The sequence below is a fragment of the Haliaeetus albicilla genome, chromosome 5 (genome assembly GCF_947461875.1).
Source record: "Haliaeetus albicilla chromosome 5, bHalAlb1.1, whole genome shotgun sequence".
Taxonomy (NCBI): Eukaryota; Metazoa; Chordata; class Aves; order Accipitriformes; family Accipitridae; genus Haliaeetus; species Haliaeetus albicilla.
In genome coordinates this window covers 14,420,109-14,444,450 of record NC_091487.1, presented here as the reverse complement: position 1 = coordinate 14,444,450, position 24,342 = coordinate 14,420,109, and the positions used below count along the sequence as shown (strand labels likewise).

General features: G+C 46.9%; 1 protein-coding gene across 2 annotated transcripts; it reads left to right on the top strand.

The window, feature by feature from the left end:
• Nucleotides 1-5,727: 5,727 nt before the first annotated feature.
• Nucleotides 5,728-21,313, top strand: CYP46A1 (cytochrome P450 family 46 subfamily A member 1). 2 transcript variants are annotated; one of them, XM_069783500.1, is made up of 15 exons: nucleotides 5,728-5,909; nucleotides 9,142-9,219; nucleotides 9,527-9,608; nucleotides 10,162-10,235; nucleotides 10,920-11,006; nucleotides 11,669-11,807; nucleotides 12,415-12,525; nucleotides 13,312-13,468; nucleotides 13,791-13,853; nucleotides 14,956-15,028; nucleotides 15,467-15,551; nucleotides 17,408-17,518; nucleotides 17,779-17,867; nucleotides 18,770-18,836; nucleotides 19,723-21,313. In XM_069783500.1, exons 1-15 carry the CDS (start codon nucleotides 5,782-5,784, stop codon nucleotides 19,888-19,890), a joined length of 1,512 nt encoding a protein of 503 aa, XP_069639601.1. In that variant the 5' UTR covers nucleotides 5,728-5,781; the 3' UTR covers nucleotides 19,891-21,313. The 2 variants fall into 2 exon arrangements, with proteins under 2 accessions (XP_069639601.1, XP_069639602.1); XM_069783501.1 differs by lacking the exon at nucleotides 5,728-5,909 and adding an exon at nucleotides 7,722-7,860.
• Nucleotides 21,314-24,342: the final 3,029 nt, after the last annotated feature.

Below are 24,342 nucleotides of genomic sequence, written 5' to 3'. Positions count from 1 at the left end.
ATCTCACTTCAGTTTTTCATTTGCCTTTTCCTGCATGCCACAGCTTGTGACATGCCACAGCATGCTGCCATGCAGTCTCATCTCACACAGTCTCCTTGGCTGGAGATGTCCTCCAGCCTGGCCCAGCCACAGCCCTTGCGCCCCAGCAGCCACTGCTGGGTCAGCGGTGAAGGTGCTCTGGTCTGCCCCAGCAGGTTTTGTGGCTTGGGACTCTGCGCTCAGGGAGCTGATTTTCCCAGCACCTGACAGAAGGTCAAGTGTTACTAACTTGAGGCCACTTTTCAATTTCCTGTTCCTTGATAATTAGATTAAAATAATGGGTCATTTTCTGTTTCCAAAAACATTACAACTGCCCTCGCTAGCTTTGGCTTGGCTGGATTTAATTATTATTTACACTGATACAAATAACAGCAAAATTGGCCTACTGCTTTATATTTTATATCCATATATATGGATACATATGCCGAGGGAAGTTATGTACTTACTTTTGAACAGAAGTAACATTTTTCTTTTAATTTATTTATTAATAACTGGATTTAAAATAGGGTCACATTGAATTGTGCTGGTAACACAATTTAAGTCCCTATTTTGTAGACTTAGTTATAATATTGCAATTTGTTTTATATAAGAGAAATAACCAAATGTTTACATTAAAGTATGATTTTTTTTTTCCCTTTCAGCTGGTGTATGAATGAATGTAACCGTAAGTACACAGCAGCAAATATCTCCCCATACCTTGCAAATTACTAGTAGCAGAGAAGCAATCACGGACTGTTTAAGGGGAGGGAAGTTAAGGTAAATGTCTCTCCTATATTTGGTAAAAAAATCTGTATGGTCTTACTTTAAATAAGTTCATCTGCCTCACTACTTTTCACATTGGCTGTGATAATGATAGTAAAAACCCAGAGAGATCAGATATTATTACCTGGCTGTCAGAAGAACAAGGTGGGTTTTGGAGGTGTACTTCAATGAATATTTTGAAATCTGGTTATATTCCTCTGCCAGTGTTGCTCTGAGCTGGGTAACAGTCTGCTGGCATCCCAGCGTTCGTATCCTGGGTTCAAAGATACGCAAAATATGAATTTGTCTGAACTCTCAGGCTATGGTAGATTCAATGGTAAGCTGAGCTGCAGTCATGCAGCAAGAAAGCTTGAAAATACACTTTCTGTCCTGAACTTTCCAATCCTTGGAGCAGAGAAATTTATCTTTTGCACTATTAAAAGGAAATGATTATTTGCCACAATATAGCAATTACATGAGATGATCAAACGGAGGAAGGTGAAGGCACGCTGCCTACAGCCACAATGAACGTGGGGGGGACAGTGCTTCATGTGGAATTGCCCACATGTGGCAGAGCTGCCAGAGCCAGCAGAAGGACCGAAATGCCTGAACAGCAGTCAGTGCTTGGATTCCACCTGGACAGTGTTTCTGCCTAGGAAAGGAGGAGATGCCTAGTAAAACCAGTCCTGAAGTTTGCATTTCTGCTGGAGATGAAGTGCAGTGCTCATGCTAGTCCCAGACCCCCACGAGTTCCATATGGACCTTTAGGCAGGGGGTGAGGTTTTAGACTGTAAATTCTCCAGGAGAAGTACTAATTTAATCACCAGCTGCACTTAACCAGTAGCACACAACAGATGGAGACATTTGACAACAAAATTAAAAGCTCTTTATTTAGAAATGTATTTTATTGGTAAGTTCAGACTGCCCCAGGACACCCAGCCCTCTGGCTAACTGCGTGCTGCAGAAGGCATTTCCCAGCACAGGAGATGCCTATGCTGTGCCTTCTCGTTGCTGTCCTCACCTACAGCCTATACCATGCTGGACTGCTTGAGAGAGAGCAGTAAATGTTTTCAAATCTAAATAGCTATGAAAAGACAAGCAAAAGAAAGCAGGAGTTTGGACTAACCCTATGTCCCATCAATTTTTCAAATTCACCTTGTAACTTCACACCAGTCTATGGTTCCCAGCTCTCTGCTCTTCTGTTCGGTTCCCGAGTCTCTCTTGCTCTTCGTGTTTATGGGAATGTGCAAGTTGGCAAAATGTCCACGCGATGGCAGTTCAGTCCCCAGCAGAAAGATGACAGATGGGGAAGTTCAGCGTGTCCAAGCCTGCACTCCTTCCCTCTTAGTGCAGCGTGTGGTCCCAGGCAGGTAATAAACGTAACAGTGCGGTCCCTTGGTAGCATGTCCTTCACTCAAGGGCACAGAAAAAGGTTAGAATACAAACTAAAGTTGTTATTAGAGCTCATTAGAATACAAACAAAAAGGTTTATTAAAGCTTATCTTTAAAGCCTGAAATAGAAGGTAAATTATGCAATCTACCCAGGCTGATTACGTAGGGAAGGGGAGTTACATCTGCATGAGATTTATTCTGAGAGCTTGCCCGTTCTAGACAGGGATCAGAACTAAATTACATGGCTTCTCTATTCCATCAAAATGTATAAAATGCCAAATATTTTATCGCCTCCCTTTGAGCTGCTCACAAACAAGGTACAAGCAGGAATTTTCCACAGGAATTATTCTGAGAGTGATTTCAAATGAAAGAACACCTTACAGATAGTTACAATCTATTCTTGAAGTATGCCGAAAAAAACATTGATGAAACTCAGAAAATCAATGTTTCATCAGAAAGTTCACTGAGTGGCTTTAAAGATGGGGTTTCATTAGCTAGCTTTAGTTTTTAAGCACTTTCTCAGGGTGATGCTATTCTTGTGATTAGCTGTAGCTTTCCTAGTGATGGGTATTCATATAATAGGATCATGATATATACTGCCTGACCAAATGGGAAGGAATGTTAGCTTTTTTCTGAAAACAAGAGGTTATAAAACCCTAGCCGTAACGGGGGGGGGGGGGGGGGGGGGGGGGGAAATATCTAGTTTCAGTTAAGATAAACAGAAGTTAGAAGGGAAAATCATTCCAGGGTTGTTGCAATTATTTCGAACTAAAGAAGGAACTACCGTCTCAAGAAAAATCAATGTTAAGATTAAATGTAACAGAAATCCAAAAAATATTTTAAAATATACAACCAGCTTTTGCTCCATTCTATACTGACAAACGGTTTCTAACATTTTGTACCATTTGACCGTTATCATGAGTCAGTGTTTCTCTGAGGTTGTAATGTGCCATTACCACCAAACTCCTGTGTTGAGCAATGTGAAGCCAGAAAAGTAATGCTGGCCACCAAGTATGCCCAGCAGAGCAGCCCTGCCCACCCCCGGGCTGGAAGTCCATGGATGAAATGATCGGGTGTATTTGTTCTCATAGGGAACATCAGGTGTCCTTCCTCCCCTCTGCCGAGCATGGTAGCCACCTAAAAGTAAAAGCCCAGGAGCTCCTAACAGGCTTCCACAGCTTGATGACAAGCCTTGGGTCCTTCTGCCTCCCCGGGACTCGCTGGGCTGACGGCACCCAACCCCTGCCCTGCTCAGGCCGAGAAACCCAAACGTGGGCAGGCTTTGGCCATGCCTGCTGGGAGAGCTGCCGGTTCCTGGTGACTTCGAAAGAAAATCCTCTAAGGTCTGCAATACCAAATCTTTCTTTAGCCTAGCTCACCTTGTAAAGCCAGTGCAACTTCTTTCATCTGCCTGGTTTTCGAGGATTTTGTGATCTGTGTTTCCATGGCAAGTTTAGTTGAAGTTGGTCAGTAGGTGTTAGCCGCTAAGTTGCTAGTGAGGGATATGTGGACACGCATCCACACAGGAAAGCAGCATCAGAAAGATGCAGTCGCGGCTGCTACAGGTGCTCTTCAAACTCCCCTTCACCACTTACTCCATGCTGCCTCTCTGTCATTAACAGCCCATTCAAAATTATTTACAGTTTGAAAAAAAAAATGCAATAGAGATAAAAATCCCTCACCCTATACCAGCATGTGCTGTTGTTGCTTTGATAGCATTCTCTGCTCTCTCTGATCTGCTAGGCTCAAACGCAAGCATAAATGACACAAGAAAACCAAGGAAAACCTGCAGATTTTGGCCTTTTAGCACAGTCATTGCTTCCATTTGGAAACTGAAGTGAGCTGACCCTTGGTGGTGCCTGGCAGATGGTTGCTGCATCAGATGGACAAAACCAGGGGGTGCCATGAGCTACATCCTCTCCCTCCTGCTGCGGAGAGGCACGGCCATATGGGAGCTGCCATAGGAGGGGAGCAGGGGAAAGGCACCCCATTGGAAACGGCAGGGATGAAAAGTCCTGCAGCAGCCTCATATGGTGCTGAGAAATGTCACAGACCCACAGGCAGCAAAACTGACATGATAAAAATCCGGGTAGTTTAGTATCCTGTCTCCAGCCGGTTGAGTAAAGCTTGTATGGAGAAAGAGCGCATGAATGGAGTTGTCTTGTGAAAGCCTGACAGGCAGGTGGTATGCTGCTTTTCTTTAAAGGGCAGCAGGGTGTCATGCTTCTCCTTCCCTTGCCGCAGTCAGAGCCATGGGGTCGGCGCAGAGGAGCGTCTGCTGCCCTGCGTGCAAGGTGGGTAACCTTCAAAGGGATGGAGTGGGCACAGGATCCAGCAGACAGGGACTGCAGCATGGGGAAGGGGCCTCCATCACTTTCCCTGGCTCCTTGTGAGCCAATTTATTCATTTAGCCTCCACAACAGCCTGTTGCAATTAGTTCCTCCATTTAACAATTTGTTGTGAAAAATCTATTCCTCTTCTAGACCTGCGGCCAGATCACTTCAGTGGGTGCCTCCCTGTTCTTGAGGGACTTACACAAAGTAACGATTAGCTTGTCCCTATTCATCTCCAAACCACTGATGGTTTTCCAGACCCCTGTCATAACCTCCCTCAGTCATGCTTTTTCCAGTTTGGAGGCCTAATCTCTTCCGTCTCTACTTCTACACCTCTGCTGAGCTGGGAGGAAGAGCACACGCGGTATGCGCACACAGCGGGTGTGCTCTCGATCATAGAGTCTCCTATACACTAACACGGTCAGGCATCTTGTTTTGCTCACTCTCCCATTTCTAATCACTGCCTGTGCTGTGCTTGCTTCTTTGGTCTGTACTGAGCATTAAGCCGACATTTCCTAACAGGTGCCACCACTGAATATATATATAACTGGGTGGGATGTATATACATAGTTTATCTTTCCCCATGCATTACTTTTCATTTACCAGAAATGCACTTTCACCATTTTATGGCTGAGTCCCTTGCGCCCTGCGATCCTTGCGCAATTTGTGGCAGTCGGCTTTAGATCGCCTATTTTGAATAAAACCGTATCATCTCTCATTCCTATGTCGGGATGACGAATGAGTACGCCGCGTAACACAGGCCCCAAAGCAGGCTGCCGAAAATCTTCATCTATTGATTCCTATGGGCATCAGCAGTATGCTCCCCTTGCATCATGTACTGTAAACCCTCAAAAGTCAACACAAGAGCCTCCGCCTTCCTTGTCTTGTGAGAGCTTACTTTGCCTAAGAGCATTTAAAGCACGTCTGTAAACAAACACGTGGAGGAGCAAAACCCTACGCACTTGTGCAAAGCGCCACCTCCACCCAGGAAAGCACGCATGCACACACATATATACACACATATATGTGTGTGTGTGTGTGTATATATACATCCTCCTGCCAGGCAGTTACCCCGTGTGGGCGTCCTCGGACCTGCAGCGGGTCTCCCACCCCAAATTCCTCGCTCGCCCCCCCCGCTGCCGCCGGGCCCTTTAACGGGGCGGGCCCCGCCCGCAGCCCTCCCCGCGGCCGGGGCCTCTCCCGCCCCGCTCCGCCCCGCCGCGGCCGCCGCTGCCCGGGGAGGGGCCGTCGGCAGCCGCCCGCCCGGCCGGGGGCGATGGAGGCGGTGGGGGCCGCGGGGGGGCTGCTGGCGGCGCTCGCCCTCCTGGCCTTCGGCCTCTACTGCTGCTACGTGAAATACGTCCACGCGAAGCACGACCACATCCCCGGCGCCCCGCGGGAGAGGTGAGGGGCGGGCCGGGCGGGGTCGGCGTGGGGCGGTGGGGACCCGGGCCGGGGCCGTCGGGCGGCCGCAGAGCGATTCCCGTTCCCGTGGCCGGGCGGAGCGGCCGACCTTGCGCCCCGGGCGCTCCCGCTGCCGGGCCGGAGCCCCGAGAAAACGTCGGAGCGGAAAACGAAGCGCTCCAGGCCGCGCCTCGGCGGGGCGACCTGCCGGCACGGGCCGGGACCTTGGCGGCGTGGGCGAGGGCGAGGGCGACGGCGAGGGGGTGCCGCCGGCTTGGAAGGGCGCCCGCTTCCCGGGAAGGGCTGCCGCCTCCGGGCACGGCCGGGGCTGCCGCCGCCCGGCTCTGCCAGCGCCGCCCGGCTGGCTTGGGCCGCCGGGGTGGGATGCGCTGACCGGCGTCGCCCCGGCCGGTCGCCGCGGGCGGCCGCGGCAGCGTGGAACGAAGGAGCGGTTCGGGGCTGCCCGTCTGGGCCGCGCGGGGGCTTGCGGTGCCAAAGAGGGACCCGACAGGCAGCGGCGGCCGTGCAGGAGGGGGTCTCTGCTCTGGACCCGCACAGCTCCAAGAGGCACGCTGACACTAAGTCTCAGCCTGCTCGTGTAATCAGGGTCAGATACTAGGCTGAGAGAGAGGATGGATCCTGTCATACCTGAGCCTGCTTGTCCTTAGGTTCGTTTCTAGGTGTGAAGGAACACCCTAGAGTAATGGCAGCTTGAGGAACCCTGTGGCTGCTTTTCTGTCCCTTCTTCAGGGTTTGAGGCTTGATGTTGACTGATCGTCAGCCTAGGATCCCGCCCAGGAAGGTTTCTAGTACTGGTATGTCTAGGTGGAAGCTTGTGTGTCGTGCGAGCCCACGGTACTTGATAGCTTTGCAAAAGTGTAAATTGCCAGGGACAGTCCAAAACCCCCATTTCGGTACCTGTTGCACAAACACTTCCACTCCTAAATGTCCAAGGTGAGGAAAATCAAAGACTTCCAGCTCTGAAAAGTCATTTATTAAAAAAAAAAAAAAAAAAAGGTGAAGCTGGGTGCTGTGTGTGGTGGTGATATCCCCAGTACAAGAAGGACATTGACACATGGGGTCAGCCAGGATGCCCAGGAGGCTGAGAGCTGGGCTTGCTTTGGGTGGAAAAGCATCTGCTGAAGGGTGGAGGGGATCCACTGGCTGTTTTCAGCTACCTAATGGGTGGTTGTGAGAAGACAGAGGCAGGCTCTCCCTGGAGTTGCAAAATGAAGGACAAAGGGCAATGGGCACAAGTTGCCTAAGGGGAAATCCCAGTTAGGTATAAGGCAAAACACCTTCAGCATGAGGGTACTCAAATGCTGCCACAGGTGACTGGGTGAAGCCCTGAGCCATGTACTGTAGCTCTGACGTTGACTGGCCTGGAGCAGGGGATTGGACCGGTGGCCTCCAGAGGTCCTTGCCAACCCAAATTACCCTGAAATGGGTTTCATCCAAATCCAAACACTTCTCAGCTGAGACTGTATCTGGTAAACTGAAGAAGAGCAGCACCAGAAGCAAAGCATGGCTTGTGTCCAGCTTGCTGCCTACTGGGACCAGCCCCCAGGTTGTGGTTACCAGATCTGCTCCCCAGCCTGCCAGTCCACAGCCTGTATCCTTTCAAGGTGTTATTCTGTCCCAGATGCATGACTTTCCCTTTGCCCTTGGCTCCTTCCCTTTGAGAAAAGCTTAAGAAAGCCTTAGTTTGGGATGAAGTACAACAGGATCTTATAAAAACCTCAAGCTTTGTCTAAGGTCTTACGGCCACGTGATGACAGGATTACATTAATGACCTTGATTTCCTGGATTGCTTTATTTTATCAGAACTAACGCAGCACATCTCTAAAGGAGACTTGTGCAGGACAGGCTGAAAAGTGAGTCCTGGTGGCTTTGTGTCATTTTTACTGCATGAATGGCTCACCTGTGACAGGAGGAGGTCACCTCTTCAAAGGTTAGCTTCATATTAAAGATTTAATAGCAAGAAATGGGCAAAAGGGATTTCTTTGCAAATACATGTTTTCAGATGATAGTGTCACATAGTTATATATCCCCAAACAAGCCCTTGCTTATTTTTTTTCATGGCATGCAGTAAGTAATTGGGACTTCTCATTAGCAGATGAAGGATTTAGGCCCGTTGTAACGCCTGCCTTAATTGGGTAGTGAGGGGACAGGGGATGAAAAACATCTCTGAGGGTTCATGTGTCACACAAGAGGAGCCATGAGTGGGACCTTGCGTCATGTGCTGCAGATAGAGTGGTTTCCGGAGCTTTAGCTAATGAAGGACTCATCTGTCATTTGGGGCTTTCGCATCTTTTTGGAGTCCAGTTACAATGGAGGAGTCAAACAAGTGAAGGAGTAAAAGTTTTTGTCAATGTTGGGTAACTTTGTTGAGTGCTTGTTATTTTAAGCACATCCTGGTTCCAACAGAAATAAGAGCCTGTTTTTCCCCTGTAGTTGTTTATACCGAAAGGGATGATAGCACGGCTGTCTGTCTCTTGAATGAAAAACAGTTCTTGAGCACAGCTTGCTTCATTTAGAGAGGAGCTTGGCCAAGCCTTCCTTCAGATGTATGCAAAGCCAGTGGGAATTCACTACTCGCAGTTGAAGGAAGGAATTAATCTCTAACTTTTTAATACAGCTATTGTATTTGAAGAGTTAACCTTTTGTATTAATTTCTGCGATTTCCATATTAACCAGTGATTATCTTTCTAGGTTGTCCTCTTTTTCTTTTTTTTCAGCGTTTGAGGTGACATGGCTTTGAACAGAAGGAGACCATTCCTAATCTTACTCAATTTAACTCCATTGACAGGACTGAAGTTACGCTTACCAGGGCTGAGCATGTATTAAAGAATATTTAATGCAAGTGTCTGTTACATGTACAGAAACATAATAGTGGCAGTCGAGATTCAGTCAGCTAGGCAAAGAACAAAGGAGTTTGCTGGGAGCTCCCACCAGACCCAGTCATCTGCTATAATACAGCAGCAAAAGAGACCTTGTCCTGCGTCTCTGTGCTGGTCTTCCTGGCTGCAGGAGTGCACCAGCCTGACCCTGGTCCCCAGCTTACTCACGGGAGGACTGGGCATTGGCACAGCTAGGTGCTACTTTTATCTTTCCTTACAAGGAGGAAAACATGAGCAACACTTGTGTTGCGTCACCGAGCCACAGGGATTCTGATCCATACTAAACTCTATATTGGCATCCTCTTGACACTCTTAACCTTCATTTTCTGCAGCTTTTTATTTGGACATCTGCCAATCTTGTGGAGAATGATGAGGAAACAGGAGTTTATTCATGATCTCTTCCTGCAGTGGTAAGTTGAGACACATCAATAACATTGAATGGGGTAGCCCTGTAGCACAAATTGGGAAATCAAGGCACAGAGGCCCTGAATTACATATTTAGCATCATTCAGAAGGTCGGTAGAAGAGCTAAAGAGAGAGCATTGATCTTTCTCTTAATGGCTTTATTTGCTGAAGACTGCAGTAGTTCCCAGTACATGCTGCTTTGGTCCTTTGAGGTTATTAGGTCTGAACTGTTACATGTTGGTGGTTTGTACCATAATTCTCCTGTTTGGGTTTTTTTGTTTGTTTGTTTGTTTTTCCCCTCTCTTCTTGTAGGGCAGAGAAATATGGACCTATTGTACGGGTGAATGCCTTTCACAGAGTCTCAGTAATGATTCTGAGTCCTGAAGGAGTGAAGGTACTGCAAAGTAAAGCCTTATCGACCGTGGGGATTGGCTTGTCGCTCCAGAAAGAGAGAGGTGGTGCCTGGTGTTCAGGGCAGCACGGTGCAGCCAGCCTGTGCCTGCGGAGAGGGCGACTCTGGCCAGGTTAGGAGGGTGAGGTGCTCTGCTCTCCGGACTGTCCTGATTTATTTTCTTCCTTGATCAGTCGATTTACTTGGTTACCGTTATTTAAACAGCAGATAGAGCAAGCATCCACCATTTCTGAAAAGCAGACTCTCTGCAAGAGCTTAATATCTCAAATGAGCGAGGCGCAAGGGACTGAATTTCTTCCTCTAAATCTTTGCAATAACCACGGAGTGAGATTTTGGGTCATTGGACAAAAAGTGCTAGAGGCATGCAAAACAAGCTAGCAGCACGGGAACTGGGGAATCAGGGCACACCAAATAATTCATCTAGTCTTCAGAATATTGCTACAGGAGGAAAAGAGCAAACGTATGAGTGGCTTTTTATGTTTTGTCTGGGAAATGGATTGCACTCACTCTTCACTGACCTGAGCTTTGATTTTAGGAGTTCTTGATGTCACCACAGTACCCAAAGGATCGGCTGGTGTACGGTCCTATGTTCAACATATTTGGTGAGAGGTAGGCAAAACCCATCTGAAGCCACTGTGATCTGAAAATAAGTGAAAGATTAATAACGTCACAGGCATGACACTCACTTCGACTCAGACCATTTACCTTAGTGTGGGGATTAATGACTAATTCCAGACATATATAAGCAGCATGTACCTATTAAATTATGTGTCAAGTCAATCTCCTCCCTGACTGGGAAGACATTTATGTTGGATTTTTTTTTACCTTGATTGTTTCCCCCCCACCCTGCCTGTGGATGTTCAGTTAGTCTCAGAATAGTTTGGTCAAGACCATCATGAAACTTCTTACTTAGATTTTAGAGCACTGAATTATTCCTTAATGCAGGGCATTTCCAGCTCCTAAATTCAATAACAAAAAAGGTTTTTTTTCCTCTGTTAACCTGAAACTTTAAAAAATATAATAGTCCAGTTATGATATTAATTATTTGCATAACAGCTGTAATGGACCAGCATCTTATTGGACTCAGCAGTTCACACCTACCAGGCAAAACATCTGCAGTGCAGTCGTTGTCCATAGTGATGCAACAACTGTGTACTCAAAGCAGCACAGTGCTCCCTACATGTGGGAAAAATACAAGAAAGTAGATGTGGAAGATTTATCTTTGTGACTACATGGGGTTTGGCTGGCTCCCTTGCTGAAAACTGTTCCTTTCGTTGTTTTCCTAAATGCTAGGTTTCTAGGGAATGGCTTGGTAACAGTTTGCAACCATGAACATTGGCACAAGCAGCGGAAGATAATGGATCCAGCCTTCAGCCGAACGTAAGGCAAATATCTCTGGAATGATCTGGCTGTTATTTCTACTGTATTTGCACGATTCTTCCTGTCATTGATCCATTACTTGATATTTAGAAAGAGAAAAAAATCATTTAGTGCCGAAATCACTTTTTACTTGGAGTCCAATGCACCATTTCCGTGACAAGTACAATTTGACCAGACTTCCCATGGGGCAGTGACACACGTATGAGCTCAGCGATGGCAGAAAGGTCCCAGGGTTGCGTATCCAGGAGTGTGGTGATGGCTGCCTTATCCTGCCAGCCTTGGGGATTTGACGTGGGCAAGCCTCATCGTTCACCTGAGTGATTCCCTACGGGTGTGATTGTTAAGCAGGGGGTTGGTCTGGTTTGCTCGGGTGTGCCTTGACGCATTTTATTTAGGGTCTGAAGATAAAGTCCATTTGCTTTGGCATGCACAGGTCAAAGTCCTTTGCCACGACAGCCATTGTTTACATGGCAGGATGGAGCAGGGCTGCTAGAAGAATTTAGCCATTATATCTGTTCGCTTTTTAAAGTATTAAAGCAAATTTATTATAAACAAAACAAAAAAATCTTTACAATTTTCTGTGGAAAATAATGAAGGTAATTTTGCCTGAGCAAATATGTCCTCTCCAGAGCCCCCATCACTCATTTTTATTGATTGTTCAGCTACCTGATGGGTCTGATGGAAACTTTTAATGAAAAAGCAGAGGAGCTGATGGAGAAGCTAGAGGAAAAGGCAGATGGAAAAAAAGAGTTTAGCATGCTGACGATGATGAACCGGGTGACTATGGATATCATTGCAAAGGTACCAGCTGTCCGCTTGCTTGTTTCCTCTGCAACTGGCAGGAAGGAATGGAAGTAATGGGTATTGGCAGCAGGATGGGATCAGGAGCTGGAGCCGGGGAACAAGACGTTTGCCCAGCAGTGCCAGAAGAGCTGAAGGACTCATTGTGCCACTTCCATTTGGGCTGAGCCATAGGAAGGGGCAGTTAGGGAAGGGTCTGCACAGCATAGGTGCGGCCTGCAGGATGGGCACCCTTTGCAAAAACCATTACAGCCTCATACCTCCCACCCCTCCATGGCTGAAGGGGCACACCAGTGCTCGTTCATGTGTGGATGTTGTATTATTACCATTACGTGTCAGCATGAAGCCTGCCTTATGCTGGCTTTTCCTTTCTCTGTGCAAAACAGTTTGGGATGAATGGAGAGTAATAGTAAATTATTAATCCCTCCAATAAGGAGGAAGCATAATGTAGATATTGCCCTTCCCTGGCAGCCTCCTGCAAGGCAGGATCTAGCTTGAGGTATTTTTAGGGGAAAAGGTGGTGGTGTGAGGTTGTTCTGCTCTTTCACCCCAGCCCCAGGGAGCCAGGAGGATGCAGCGAGTTGCCTTTTTCTCTCCTGCTCCTCAGGTAGCCTTTGGCTTGGAATTAAATGCACTGAGCGATGACCAGACACCTTTCCCACGCGCTGTGACTGTGGTTTTGGAGGGGATGACCAAGAATCGCATCCCCCTCATGCAGGTCTGTATGCTCCTCACTTCAGTCCTTTCCTCCTCTCTGACTGGAGCCTCTGCTCCTGCATGAGTTAGGGGGCTGGAGCTGTGTAAGGCCAATATACAACGGGGAAAGCCAGCAGCAGCTCTTTCCCTCCAACGTGCATTAAGATAAAATTCATTAGTACTTTAAAACACGTGCAAAATTAACATTAATATTTAATGCTTCCATTACGTCTTTCTGCCTTCTCTTCCCCCCTGCATGTGTTTTACACTTTCACACCCATCACTGCAAAAATTGAGATTTTTGCTATTTGTCCAAGAAGGATGGCAGCCTTCACTCAAGATGGAAGAAATTTGAACTTTTAGCATAAAAAAATTACATTTTCGACCCAAATTCATATACTAGGAAATTATAGATGTAATATGAAGTATTTAAGTTAAAAATCATTCCACAGTTTCTCATGAAAGCTGTAGTTCAGGTTTTTAGAGCTCCCGTTTCCCTTTTTGGGCCCGGACGTGAGATTCTGTATTGCATGCTGCAGTTTCTTTCTGTGGAGAGGTGACTAATTTTGCTCATGGTGCCCAAAACATCAGCTCTGACAAGGCAGGACATCAGCATGCACAGATTGAAATATTTCTCATTTCAGCCCAAACCCTTCACCTTGGGGATGTTCACTTTGTTCCATGGAGAGCAGATGTTTTTGTGACAAATGTCATTTAGCAGAAAACAAGGTGCTCGCTTGAAAAATAACACTGGCAATATTTTTTACCAGCAAAAGGAATAAAATGACTGAAGAAATTCTATGTTCAGTACATGCCAGGGAAACAGAAGCTGGTAAAGGAGGTCAAGGAGAGTGTGAGGCTGCTGCGGCGTGTGGGGAAGGAATGCATTGACCAGAGGAGAGAGGCCATCCAGAAAGGGAAGGAAGCCACGCTGGATATTCTCACGCAGATACTGAAAGGAGATGGTAGGGGACACGTTGCTGTTTGAGTGAATATCTCTGTGACATGTTTTGCCATGAGATTTGGGGAGGATTGTTTTGGGGATCTGAACTTTGATCCTCCTTTAATGTCTTTTTCACACTGAAGATAGTGAGAGTTGCTTTGAAAATTCCGTGTTTCTTTGTGTTGGATCAAATACTGGTTGCAAGTCACCGCTGAGTTGCCCGCTTAGCATCCCCTCCCGATGCCACCTCAGACAAAATGCGCAAAACAGGGCAGAGCATTCTGGCTGTTCCAGCTGGGGCCTGGGGGTGTTTTCTAATCTTGTTTCCTTTTCTCTCTTGACAGCTCTGGAAGAAACTAGAGATGATGAAAACATTCTGGATAACTTTATCACTTTCTTTATTGCGGGTTGGTAGCTATTTTAATGCTTGGATATGTCATGCGGGAAGCTGTACTCGTTCTTGGGCTGTCTACAGGGTCGTGATTAATGTCCTTGCTCACTCCATGTGGTGCTGCTGTAACCAGGAGTCACTTGGAAGACAGCAGTATTACGCTGGCCTAGGACCAGCTGGGCGAGGTCTGAAAAGAACTCTTAGTTTTCTCATAGGCAAATGATATGTTATCCTCCTTCAGTCATATCAACACAGCGAATCATGCCAGGCCAGTGGTTTCCAGCCTGCGGTGCAGAGGGCAGCGCTGCCTGCTGGGGTGCAAGCCTATTCCTCCTGGGGTTCTGGCCCTTCCTCCCAGATCCTGCTAAACCCCACTGAAGGCATCTTTAACATATTCCACGTGTCTTCACGTGACCTCACCCACATGAGCAAATGCCATTCTTGCTGTAAGAGCTTGGCAGGAGAGGGCACTGTCAAGCCTATGAGATAAAGCAGGGGCTGAGATGGTATGTGAGGTAAACAACGTAGAAAGGTAATCTTGCAAGTCAGTAGAATTTAGGTTCCTAAGAAGGTGAGGTTAAAACACTGTTCTTTCACAACAAAGACATTGCAACAAATACCTCTTTGCAGAGGTCTTGTTTTCTGTAAGCCTTTAAAATAATACATATGCTTAGCCATGAAAAAATTAAAACTATCCACATAAAGCAGGTATTTCAAAGAAGGACAGCTAGAAGCCCTGTTTTCCCTCAAAACCAGTAAAATCCGCACTTCTCGGCAGAACCGTGCCCCCCATAATATGACAAGGCAAATACTGAACCTCACTGGCCCTTCTGTTGGGGAGCTCGTGACCAGTAGGTGCCATATGCAGCCACTGCAGCTTTGAGTTGGGCGAGGTGGCTCATATCTTTACCAGCTATGTCTTGTTCTTGTCACTCTTGAAAGCTCCTTATGTAGAATTTACATCCCTTTTAGTGTTTCCTTTAATTTCTAGCATACTTGAGATAAAACATTTGGGCCCTGATGTTTAAAGTTTCCTATTCACAATCACACTAGTAGACTGTCTTTGTATCATGTTGTTATTTCATACTAAACTTTAAACCAATTTTTTGTGTTGTTAGGGCATGAAACCACTGCCAATCAGTTGTCATTTACAGTAATGGCACTGGGTCAGCATCCTGAAATACTGGAAAGGTACGTGCACTCCAATTTGCAAACGCAGCTTGCTGTTAATTTCAATGTGAACTTAATTATAAGTATTATTAAAAAGCTAGGATCAATTTGCAATAAATTCTAGCCTCCCTTCCACAATAAATAGTTTCATAGTCCCAATATATCTAAAATTTAAAACAACCTCAAGATGAATTATTTCAATTCCATCTAAGTGATTTTTTTCAAAGCCCTTATGCATACTGGTCCCAAATCCTACTTGATTCGGCTGCACTGTAAGCACGTTGCTCCATCCTGATACGAGGCACAAGTTCAGGCAGGCTGGCTGGGAATCAGTAGGCATTTTGCCTTGGGATGGGAGTCAAAGTCCAACTCAGTGTCTGGAAAGTAAAAAATGTAATTTGTCAACTTGCCGAGGAAGAAATGGGCGTCTGCAGCTAACATTTTTTAATTTAACTGCAGGGTTCAGGCCGAAGTGGATGAAGTTCTTGGTGCCAAGAGAGACATCGACTATGAGGATCTTGGCAAACTCACCTACTTATCACAGGTACTGTAGGAGTGAGGTAAAATACCAGTCAGAGCTGTTTGGTAGCACCTCTGCCATGTTGTGGAGGAGCCCCATGCTTTTAAAATTTTAAGACCAATGCCAGTATTTGATCCTGATGGTGTTTGTCCCCAGAAAGTCAGCAAGCAGGTACTGTGAGCCATTTGCAGCAGCCCAGCCTTGTTGGGAAGGATGCTCCTCAAATTTCTTTCCAAAATCCCACATGATTCCTTCACTGCTTTCCTTAATTATTACCAAGCTGGGGGCTAGAGAGGAGTTGCTTAATCCCTACCTGTTTAAGCTGAAACCATAGCCACATTTTAAGGAGGGTTTGCAACTTCGAGCCCAACCTGTGTGTGAATCCCACGCACTTCCCAAACTCACAGGTCTATTTTTGTTGGATTATTGTTAAAGCATTTCCAGCTATGTTCTCACCATGTGCCATAAATTCAGTGGGATTAGAAGGCATCCAAAAATAATGGCTAGTTTTTTTGTAATTTCAATTTTTTATTATTCAGCCTTGAAACCCTCTTCAGTCACCTGGGGGGGCAGCGTAGGGAGGGATTTTGGTCCTGTGTATAGAAATGCCAGTTGGTGATGAACTGCAAAGCCAGGGCTTGGCTACTCACCAGTGTTTGTGTGCGTACCCTTTTTTACACGATGGGGGACACCAGTAGCCCTCAGGAGAAACTGAATCACAGTCCTGGCAGTTATTCTCCTGCTTAAATTTCTCTGCGTTTTTAGTAGTCTGCCACGATCGCTTTTCTCTTAAACTACCCTGCCAAGGTGGGTGTTGGTATTTTACCATTTGCCATATCTCATCCCACAAATCACTGTGCTTTGACAGCGGATAGATTTCAAAGGTGTATTTCTCACAAGGAAAAGGCGTCTCTGTGTGATTACAGAAATCAGCGGGTTTCCTTAGCCTTCTGCAAACACCATCACAATTATACCATTCCAATTAGGATAAGGTATCTAAGCCTTTCAGTTTTAAGACAGATCACATGAGAGCCTCTCAAAGCAGACCGTTTATTTAACAGAACAAGCTTGGATCTGTACAACCAAAATCACAGTCGCCCTCGGTCAGAGCCAGTCCATCACTGGAGTATCGGAGACCATGGGACTCCTCTCCTGTCACTTGGGCAATTCTGAATCCTTTTGTCCATGCTTCTTTTTCATTAATCCACTCGTGCATACATGCTGCTAATTGCACTTGCAGTGCAATGCTAACGTGTACTGTTAATTAGGTTTCACTTTGATGAAATAAGCCATTCTTACAGCTCACTGCCACCAAAAGAAATGGTCTCATTCCATTTTTTCTCACCGTTCCCTATTCATTTTCCCTTGCCAGGTTGTTTTTTGTCATTTTGGTGCTCTGACCTGGCTCAGCTCCCTGAGCAGCAGAAGCAGGACAAAGGCAGGAGTGGGAGCGCAGTGCTGAGAGTGGGAACGAGGTGGGAGCAACCATCCATCCTCATGGCAGCTGGTGCCAAGAACAGCTCATTGGGAGCATGAGATTTCACCCTTGGATATTCCCTTTGAATTTGCTTCCCAGTAATTTTTCACTTAGTTGTTGACCTGACTTGAGGTGTTAGATCTGTTCAACACATAGGATCTCTTGTGGTTTTTGCTTCTTTTTCTCTGTATTTTACCAGTCGTAAGAAAGAACCAGGCCTGAAGGAGCTGACTTAGCCATATATTTTGCCCACAGGAGTCCAAGACGGATACACCAGCATCTGTTCCGCGATTCAAAAGCTCCCATTTAGCCAAAGCGAAAGGCCAGAGGGAGGTAATTAATTTTATTTCTGCTTCCTACGCTGTATTAACTAGCTGACCTTTTGTGCTTTTCGCTGACACAGGTTTTGAAGGAATCGCTGCGGCTGTACCCGCCTGTCCCAGGGACGGTACGCCGGATGGAGAAGGAGCACATCATCAGTGGCATCAGAATTCCTGCAAACACGATGCTCGTTGTGAGTCCCATCCACCATCAGCAGCTTTTAGCTGTTGCAGTCAATCCAAATGTAATGGATCTGTGTATCCGAGGGCCAAAATCCTCCCTGAGCACATTTCTACTGGCCTGTCTGAAATTTTGGCCAAAACTGGGGTATGAATTGGGACTCTGGATTGTTTTTGCCTGGGGGAAGGCAGTTATGGGTTTGTACCTGTGACAGCGAAGAGGCGTTTTCAGTGTGCTGCTCCTGACTAATGCAAATAAACTCTGTCTTGACAGTTCAGCACTTATATAATGGGAAGGATGGAAAGGTATTTCAAGGATCCACTCACTTTCAATCCAGACCGATTTAGCAAAGATGCACCTAAGTGAGTTTCTTTGTACTCCCAGGTTATTAAATATGTAATAAGGAACCATTACGGGAAGATTTCAAGGGGGAAAAAAAGTAGACTAAAACTATTTTTCCATTCAAGTATGAGTAATGCTAAATCCTTATCCAAATGCAAATAGAGAGCAATAATGTGCAGCTTTTGTTCAGAAGTTCTTTAGACCACATGATACCTTATAAAAAAGACCAGTATTAATGTTGTTTAATGTTTATATTGAGGTCAAAGCTTTGGGCCAAAACCAGGTTGAATATTTACCTTAGTGCAATCCAAACATTTAATGCGTGGCAGCCCTGGCCCCAGGATGCTTGAAGTGTCTTCACATTAGAGAGGGGACAAGGGGCTGAGGGACAGAAGATGCTGTTCAGCCGCATGGGCAGGCAGCCTAAGTCTAATCAGTAGGCAGGAGTGCAACAGGAGGGACCAGTGACCCAAACAGTTGGTGCTGATCCCTACATCTAACTACTTCATGAGTCGGGGGTTTTACTTCAGCCTAGAGTTTATCTGGTCTCCTGAACCAAACGCCCCCTCATTCACATGATTCAGAGCTGCCCAAAGGAGCAATAATTGGGTGGATCGTTACGTCTTCATGGCAGGCTGGAGAGCATTTAGAGTACACTTGACATTCAGCTTGGAAATAAGGTTTGCATGCATCAAAACAGCTCTGTCAGCTGAGCCATATAGTAAGTGGAGATGATGAGGAAACTTGCTGCAGAGCTGTATTGCTGCTGTGGAGAAAAAAAATGTTAATTTGGAGATTGTCTTAACAAGTCAGCTAGGTGAGGTCGTGGTTAGACCATTTTCTTGCTGCCATGATGAAGTACTTGCTTGTTTCTTTACAACCAAGCTGTCAGAGTGACAGTTTTGAACATTTTTCTTTGCAGGCCGTATTACTGCTATTTTCCATTCTCTCTGGGACCCCGGTCCTGCATCGGGCAGGTGTTTGCACAGGTAAGCAGAGGCCTGGAAGGACACTTCATTAGTGAGCACTGGGCCAGCTCAGGGTGTGCTGGCTATGGCTGGTGGTGAGGGACCAAAGGCCACGCTGATGGTGCACTGACCCTCTTCCCTCTAGAGGGAAGATCCCCACCATGCCCATGATAGGGCATGTCTCTGAAATGCTATCACATGAGCGGACATACATGTACCAAACTGGTCCCATGTCACCCCTGCACACGTGCAGCCAAGGTGCCTGCAGGGGAGAGGGCAGCAGGCTGTTCTCCCTCTGAACCGTCCTGAATCACCCTGCTTGAATGCAAACCCCTTGGTGGGAATTGCAGTCAACATCCCTTTCCAGCCAAGGTCAGACACACAGGGGTGTGCAGGGGCTCTTAGGGACTATCCCGTGGCTGCAGCTGGCAGACTCAAGGCAAGGAAAAGATCAGCTGGCAGAAGGGCACAAGCCAGGACTGGCACTGAGAAGGTGAGGAGGGGGCTGCGTGGATGGGAGGAACAATTTAATAAAGTATACAAGCATGGCAGGGAGCGTTTCAGGACAGTAGGAGGCCAGCTCTTTGGGTCTGTGCTGCGAGTTCATCTAAGCACCACTGCTCAAAATCTTTGGATTAAAGTGCTTAGTTTAACACTCTGATTTCCAAAATGGGGTTAATGCATAAACACAAGGACCGATCTTAGTGCCTGTCAGTTGTCTTCAAGTCCAGGAAGCCCCAGGCAACTCTTGTTCTTCCTGCCCAAACTCAGTCAGCTGCATTAACAGTTAACATTTAACTTTTAAATCTCTATATTGACAAAGCAGCATGACATAATACACTGACTTTAAGTGGCTGCAGTCCAAGCTGTATTTGCTGTTACTGACGATGAGTTTGCTTCTTAACAGATGGAGGCGAAAGTGGTGATGGCAAAACTGCTGCAGAGGTTTGAATTCCAGCTGGTACCAGGGCAGAGTTTTAAACTCTTGGATGCTGGAACCTTTAGGCCACTAGATGGAGTAATGTGTAAATTAAAGCCAAGGAGCCCTGCAAGAGGCTGCCAGGCAGACTCATGACTACTCAGGAAAGGAGCATGACACGGTAGTGCTAGCATTTCTTCTGACTGTGAAGATCTTCACACTAATCGAAGGCTAGATTTTGCAGGCCCCTGTAGAGGATTACTAGACTGAAATTCTTCCTAGTCTTCCTCATCATTTACTGAAGAGTCACTCTAGACATGTTTGAGCATCTTTGATCTGGAAGTGTACCTGGAATTGCAAAGCCTGTTATTTTCCTGGGGCGTTATTTGGTTCTGACCAGACTTGGAGAAGAACATCCTTTCACTGGAGTGTCCCTGGAGCTCCACGCAAACCTGAACTCAATTCCCAGCTGATAGTTTCCACTAACTTGATTTACAACACAATGTGGGCTAAGTAAGCCCTTGTTCAGGGAATTTCATAGTAGAGCTCAAGATTTGGACCGAACTTGGGAAGAGAGGTTTAGAGCTATTCTCTTGGTCAAAGCAATTTTCCTATCCTTCCTCTAAATGAGAAGAATAATTGATAGGAGCAATCTGAAACAAAAATCCGAGACTATGGCCACTACTTTTCCCTGTTGCTTCTGCCTCATTTTTCTTCAGTCTCTCCTACTTCCAATATTTTTCAGAATGTAGATTCCCAATTTGTGCTGTAGAAAGGCGCTTTCTGCTTCCTCCTACCACTCCCCATAGCCTGTGCTCATTCTCCTGAGATGCTGTTCTTTTGGGGAGGGTCTTGCTGGGTTCATTTTAATGTGGTTCATTTTCCCCCATCTGGCTCATCACAAAGCTACATGAATGCTTGGACCAGATGGTCTAGTAGGTACAGCAGCGTTGGAAGTAAGTGCCTGGAACCAAATGCTGCTTAAAATTAGATTGCTGCTGAAGAAACACCTGTGCAACTTGAGCCAGAGGCAGGAGAAGGTGCTTCATCCCCTTTTTCTGCAGCTGTGCCAAAATTCCTTGCTGCATGCAGGCTTGCAGCCTGGCTGCGCTAGGGAAAAAATGATCATGTGAAAATGCCACCTTCTAGAAATAGGTGGATAATTAATATGAGTTTGGGCCCTGAAATACAGGGAATTAAAGACATCTGGTGCTGCTACTGTTATTTCTTACCTTTTTGAATTAAAATGGCAAGAACCTGGTCTGTACGTGGACAAGTTCCCGTGGTAGTTTCCACGCCAGGAGAGTAATGTCCCAGAGCTTTCCCTGATTCTGCTGCTGTTGTGCACCACCTCCCTCAGTGCAGCAGTGGGATAACAGGCCGATAAGGTTGATGTGGCTTTTGATAACATAAGTAATGTCATACAGTGTATTAATGTGACTTGTACCCAGAGGTACCAATACTTGTATTGCTAGGGAAGGTTTAGTCTATCTATTGGTAGACCAGCTCTTCGATGCCTTGCACTGGAGATCTACTTATATCCTCCTAGACATTAATAAAATCTGATTGAGAAAACTGAGGACTGTCCAGCTGGTCATGTGTTCCTGAAAGCTGATGTGGTTGGGAGCACGATGCTCGATGCCAGTTGAGCTAGATGTGCTGGTGGTATAACAAAAGGCTGAAGCCTGAGAATATGCCAAAGGGAGGGAACTATCTCAGCAGTGCAGGGAGTGGTGGGGGAAGCTGTGAACAGCATACAGACAGCTCGACAGACGTGCTGGCAAACCCTGCTGTGGAGATGCAAGACACCCCATGTCAACTCTCTGCTCTGCTCTACTAATGAATGAGTCAAGATGCATTAATTGCACAAACACTTACTCCCTTCTGCTACCTCTGCGATGGGGATGGGCACCTCCAGGGAGGGCTCAAGGGAAGCGGTAGTGCATTAAAACCCTGCAGTGAATTCTGTCATACCTCATCTGCTCGAGATTGGTGCTTCTTTCCTTCAGAGGATGCTCTTCCTGCTCTCTCTGCAAGCCCAAATGCCATCCAGCTCTCCAGGGACTGCTGACACAGGCCTTTCTTCTGTTCCTACCTACACCCAAGAGCTCTTGCCAGACTGTTGCCTGTCAGTGCTGATTGCTTTCCAGCAGATGGCAAGCTCTCCTTGTCCATCCACCCAACAGGAGCAGCGTTCCTGAGCCTTGACAGCTCCTTCTCTTAGGAGACAAGCTGTCCTGGCTCCTTCAGGGCATCATACCACAGGAGTAGATGATGCCCTGTGATGTTGTGTAAACATCCTGCAGTGTTCTCGCGGTTTCATCTCGCACCCCCAGCCAGGAGGTGATCCCTTGTCCACCAAAAAAAAAGGAGCAGGTTCAGGAAACCCTGTATGCCAAGCAGGTGCCAGCACAGGCTCTGCCAAACCCTATTGAGAAACTTCAGGCCAGAAGTGCCTAGGGAGACACAGCTGTGCCTGACATGGGCTATGAAGAGACCTGGGGACTGCAGCTTTCTTGGACACCACAGAACAGGACAGTTTCTCCTTATTCTGCGGAAGAGAAACATGTTATTTCACTTCTGGGGCAAGCAATCATTATCTGCCCCAAGCACTCTGCTAGGCATTGTGGCCAGTAAGGCAAAAAAGCAGAGCAAGGTCTGTCTCCCAAGTGCTCTTCCCAGCTGCTTGTAGGAAAGTATGATACATGCAGCTAATTTTCTTCTTATCCTTTTCCTGGCTCTTGGGCAAAGCAAAGAAAAATCTGGAAATGGCTGGTGGGGTGATTTTTCCCTGGGTGCCACCCAGGCGGGGCCCAGCACAGCCCTGTGTGGCATGCCTGGAGGCTGGATGCAAAAAGGTTTCTCAGCTGAGATGGAACTGCAAAGCCAGGCTGCTCAGTACGGCTCCTGCCCTGCACCCTGCAGGTATGAGCCTGCCCTCCAGCAGCTCCTCTTGCTTTCACCCTGCCCCAGATGTGCACACTTGCAGACAGAGAGGAACTGTCTGGAGGCAGCCAGAAGCTCAGCTGGCAAGAGGGAAGGTAAGCAAGCAGCTGCCCCCAAAGGTGAGGGCACCGGTGGTGACACTCATTCCCAAGAGTCCTTATTAGAGGTGTCTAAGTCTTCCTCCTGTTCTGACAGATGGCTGCTGCAGGTTTCTTTAATACCCCTCACAGACCTATAAACTCTTTGCCTCCCTCTTCTGGATTGATGCCCAGGTCTTTCATGTAGGTGCTCAGAGTCAGGAGTTCCCTCGTGCCGGATTTCTCCCCAGGTTTTTTATGCTAACCCAAGAGCTTGATCCTACCCCTTTTAGATCAGCGTCATAGACAAGAAACAGGGAAAATGCTGCTGCACTCTTGGGTCAGGAGAGAACCACTTAGTGGAAATACACCCAGAGGAGCCTCTGACTCTCAGAGGAAGGCAAACTCCTTCACCGCTGGCATGGGAGAAGGGGATGCTTTCTCACCCCAGCTAGTCTGGAGCACAGGAGACTCCCAATTTTGCATCTACACCTCATGTACAGACTCACCTACATTTCCAAGGAGGAGCCCAGCTAGCAGTGCCAGCAGGGAAGTGGGAAAAATTATCACAGTTTTGCATGGGAGGAATCTCCTCCTAGCCCTTGCAGGAAGCCAGGAGAAGCTCAGAAGCACAGGATTCAATCGCAGTCATTGCAATTATAGCACAGCCTGATAACTTCTGAACAGTGGACAGCCTTCTGCTCCATCTATAGCCTCTGGGAGAATGAATGTAGGTAAGAAAGCATAAGATACTGTCCTATATTGCTGGAGCCAGGTATGCAGAGCAGGGCAGGAATTGGGATATTTCATTCCCTTTCAGGCTCATCTATCTAGCCATGGCCAGCTCCTAGTTGCTTTCTTTATCACAGCAGCTTTAGAGTGCTGTGCTAGGGGTGTGCAGTACATCTAATCACTGTATCTTCAGAAAACCTGGTGCTCCTAGGACATGGTGGGCCTAGTGCAAGCACACAGGTTAACCATAGATGCATTTGCACTCGATCTGGTTATACGATGAGAGCTGCAACAGGAGACCTTCCCTGAATCTAACATCTGCTATTGAGACAAGACAATCACAAAGCAGGTGTCCAGAACACATACCCAACCCATCTCCTCCACACAGCGCTCACATGCCAGCAAAGGCAATAAAGTCAGGCAGAAACTTCCTTCTGCTGCGTGACAAGGGAGGGATGGGATGGGATGGGTCTGGCAGGGCTGTTGTGTCTCCTGTCAATTTCCCCCCCCAAATTACAACATCTTGTGTTCTCCTGGACTTAAGGATAAAAGAAGCACTTTCAGAGGAGAAATAACATTTCCTCACGGAGGCAGTGTGCCTGCTCTTCTTCATTCCTTCAGTGGTATCAGAGACAAGGGAGGCACCAGTGGGGTGGGGGAACTGCCTCCGTGGGACACTACAATCCTGCCAGCATCTCAGTAGGATCATTTTAAAGTTTCTCCATCTTCTTGCCCATGCCAATACTTTGGTCTGCTCTGCAGGAGTCCTGATGACATTATTTGTAATTAATCACTGCCTGTCTGTTTTGTGATAAGGTTTCGAGGCTGCACCTGGGTGACACTGAAGTCGAAG

Bases quoted from the DNA above. Each gene is read 5' to 3' on its own strand.
- CYP46A1 (XM_069783500.1), top strand. From the start codon at position 5,782: ATGGAGGCGGTGGGGGCCGCGGGGGGGCTGCTGGCGGCGCTCGCCCTC. The intron at 13,469-13,790 runs GTAGGGGACACG...CTCTCTTGACAG, and splicing joins GCAGATACTGAAAGGAGATG to CTCTGGAAGAAACTAGAGAT. The intron at 17,519-17,778 runs GTGAGTCCCATC...CTGTCTTGACAG, and splicing joins CTGCAAACACGATGCTCGTT to TTCAGCACTTATATAATGGG.